The sequence below is a fragment of the Mercurialis annua genome, linkage group LG5, assembly GCF_937616625.2.
Source record: "Mercurialis annua linkage group LG5, ddMerAnnu1.2, whole genome shotgun sequence".
Taxonomy (NCBI): domain Eukaryota; kingdom Viridiplantae; phylum Streptophyta; class Magnoliopsida; order Malpighiales; family Euphorbiaceae; genus Mercurialis; species Mercurialis annua.
In genome coordinates, this window is record NC_065574.1 from 15,707,783 (window position 1) to 15,711,076 (window position 3,294).

Sequence of the window (3,294 nt, forward strand, 5' to 3'; positions counted from 1 at the left end):
TGTATCAAAAATATTTTTCAAATGCGACAAATATTATGGACCGCAAAAATTTTAAATCGACAATATTATAAATCAATCAAATGCGATAAATATTTTGAACAAGATGAAATATTTACTAAATGCGAATTAATTTAATAGCTAAAAACTTAATTTGAATTTTTAAGACCTAATCGTAAAAAAATAAAAAAAATTACATGGCCCTTGATGAGAATTTACGGCCAATATCACCTCTCAATCTCTCTCTCTTGTCTGAGATTTTATCTTTTTCTTTTCTGGGTTTCATTCATATCATCAAAAAAGGACACATTTTCTCTCTCTAAAAACGACAATAATTCTCGAGTGGAGTCTCCTGAATTGGGTATAAACACACGGAACTAATATAAGTAAACAAATTTTGAATTGTTCAATTTATTAATTATACACCCACCAGACCAGACCAGACCAGACCAGACCAGACCAGCCCACCTCTACTACTACACTCTTCTTACTACAAGTTCCAAGAAAATAAAAGAAAAACAATGGTTAGAGAGAATCACAGGTACATGTACCCCAAGAACACCACCACCACATCGTCGACAAGTGGCGGTGGTTGTGGCGGAGACGGTGGCGATGACGGCGGAGATGAGGTGGTGATGATGAATAGTGACAGTAATAGTAATAGTAAACCTGCATGGCTTGGCGGATTAATGGGGGAAACATTCTTTGGAAATTGTGGGGTCCATGAGAGTAGCAGGAAGAATGAGAAGAACATATTTTGCTTGCTCTGTTGCCTTAGTATCTGCCCTCACTGCCTTCCTTCTCATCACTCTCACCCTCTTCTTCAGGTACTTAATTCTTTCACTTTTTACAATTCAACTCATTTTTAGCTTTTTTGTTTCAATTACACCCTTATTCTCTCTTAATTCCTTGATGTTTTTGTTATGGCTAATTGGAAATTAGTTCAATTTGTTTTGGAAATCTCTCCAGTTCATTGATTTTGATTCAACAAATGTCTGTCCACTTAAATATTTGTTTCTTTCTATAGCATAATTGCCAATGATTTTTTCCTAAAACTACTTAATTATTATTATCATAATTACATTGAATTTGTTTCAATGATTAATCTTACAATCAGGTGGAATATATATTTTAATAATTTCCTTGTTCTTGCTTAATTTTCTTTATATCTTATAAACATTTACTAGACATGTTTCTTCAACTAAACAAAAAATACCTATTTGTTTTTTTTTTAAAAAAAAAAATTGGAATCTCTCTCCTTTGCATGAAAATTTTGTGGATTTAATTATGTTTTTTTAAATACCATATGGTTGATTTATTTTGTGGTAATGAAAATTCTATAAAAAGATATTAATATGTCTCCCCTGATTCCCACCTTTTGGATTTGGTTTGTTTCCCATATATGGAAGATTTCTTTCCTATCCATTTTACCTGCAAAGGTTGCCTCTCCTGTTGCTTTCAATGAAAGCGAAACTTTGACCATTATTTTAAAAAATTTAAATTTATTTTTTGTTCTCTTTAAAAAAATCAAAAAAACTTCAAATTCACTATTTATTTTCTGCTCAGTTCATTTATGTTTTTCTCTCATATCATAAGAAGTTGGTTGCCTAACTTATCAAGCTGTTAATGTGAAAATTTCACATCACTTTCTTGCAGTAAAATACTAATTACCTGATTTCTAGTCTATATACAGTAAATCACATGTCCTGAACTTGTTTGGTTTGTAGTTAAATATTTATTTTTCTTGCTAATTTTCTTAACTTATTTAAGAAATTCAGTTTAATGAGCATAACCTTATTGGCTTTGCGCGATTAATCTCTGGATCGATAAGATGTTCTTGATCGGCCTAATTAATAGCGGTTTCTTGCATTTTGATCGAATGTGTGTGTGCATGACAGGTGAGAAGATATGTTTACCATGATGTTGTTAGATTGGAGGATCTTGAGAAGCTTATTGATTGTTCATACATTCAGGTACTGATCAACTCGTCGGTGTAGCGAAATAATAAAAAAGATTGATTAAATTTATATTGATAATTAAAGATTTGATGTTGAATGCATTAATGAAAAGGTGATTATATATTTGGACAGCCCTATACTATAAACAGTGCAAAAGTGATATTCTTGAATCAGAGGCCACAGTCAAGGTCTTTTAAGGGCTCTGCCAATGTATGCTTCACTTGTGACAGGATTCTCCAAGAACCATTTCACTTCTGTTCCCTCTCATGCAAGGTCTATTTTTATTTCTCTTAATGCTTTTTTTAATTCATTTTCAAATATTAATTTAATTTTGCGATTCTCTATGATTCATTTCTTAATAAACTATGTTGAATGTGACATTGATAGTAAAATGTTTTTTTTTTTTTATAGTTAGTTTGTGTCAATTATAGCTAGCTGTATTGAAAGTAAAATGTGTTAAATTGTATTAGTTGTGATTTTTTATTTTAACTTTGTTGATCATCTTGAACTTTCCTATTTAATTACAGGTTGATCACTTGGTGGATCAAGAGGAGGATCTCTCGGCAATTATATATAGAATTAACGAATCTGATTTTGCGTTTTCGCAATTCGAAGGATTGAGGATGGATGGTTCGGAGATTTTTGATGACGATGGTCACACTACTCCTAGCTCCATTCTGGAGGACCAAATGCAATTTAAAGGCTCATCATGCTCTAGTGATACCATAGGTGATTCGGAAATTTCACAGGTATCGGAGGTTGTGAAAAGGAAGAAGAAAGGAAGCGGTTTCATTCCGGGGTTTGTTCTCTCGTTGAGCAGCAGAAGAAAGGGTGCTCCTCATAGGGCTCCTCTTTCTTGAACTAGGTCAGAGAGGTTATTCGCATTGAAAGGAAAAAAAATGATGAGTTATAAGTATTAATAATATTATAATAATATTTATTTATAAATATATATGTTGAAAGCCTAATTTATATGTTCTGGCTCTATTAAGGCAATTGTTTGGCTAGATTAATGTTTTTCATGAAGCATTTTCATTACTGACCTCGAGTGGTTGTAAAGAGACTGTTTAGAAGCTAGGTTCTTATGCTTCCACCAATTTTGTATGATGTAATGGGACTTGCTTACATATAATGTTATTTCCACAAAATGTTGTATTGTTAGTATATTACTTCCTCAATCTTCCATTTCATGCGTTATATATATATATGGATTAATGTCATAAAAATTTACCAACTTTACATGTTTTTTCATTTTAATCACGTAGTTTAAAATTTTCTCATTTTCATGCACGAACTACTAATTTTTTTCAAATTCATGCACGGTGCTGAGATGTCACGA

The 3,294-nt window shown here is 31.8% G+C and overlaps 1 protein-coding gene across 1 annotated transcript; it reads left to right on the top strand.

Moving 5' to 3' along the window:
- The first annotated feature begins 220 nt into the window (after positions 1-220).
- LOC126682446 (protein RGF1 INDUCIBLE TRANSCRIPTION FACTOR 1) lies at positions 221-3,073 on the top strand. Its single transcript, XM_050378147.2, has 4 exons — positions 221-824; positions 1,896-1,970; positions 2,088-2,228; positions 2,483-3,073. The coding sequence occupies exons 1-4, from the start codon at positions 519-521 to the stop codon at positions 2,813-2,815; spliced, it is 855 nt and encodes a 284-aa protein (XP_050234104.1). The 5' UTR covers positions 221-518; the 3' UTR covers positions 2,816-3,073.
- The last annotated feature ends 221 nt before the right edge of the window (positions 3,074-3,294 follow it).

What these genes read in the sequence shown, in the direction of transcription:
- LOC126682446 (XM_050378147.2), top strand. Translation starts at nt 519, where the DNA reads ATGGTTAGAGAGAATCACAGGTACATGTACCCCAAGAACACCACCACC. An exon ending in ACTCTCACCCTCTTCTTCAG is followed by an intron (nt 825 to 1,895) that starts GTACTTAATTCT and finishes TGTGCATGACAG; the next exon opens with GTGAGAAGATATGTTTACCA. An exon ending in TTGATTGTTCATACATTCAG is followed by an intron (nt 1,971 to 2,087) that starts GTACTGATCAAC and finishes ATATTTGGACAG; the next exon opens with CCCTATACTATAAACAGTGC.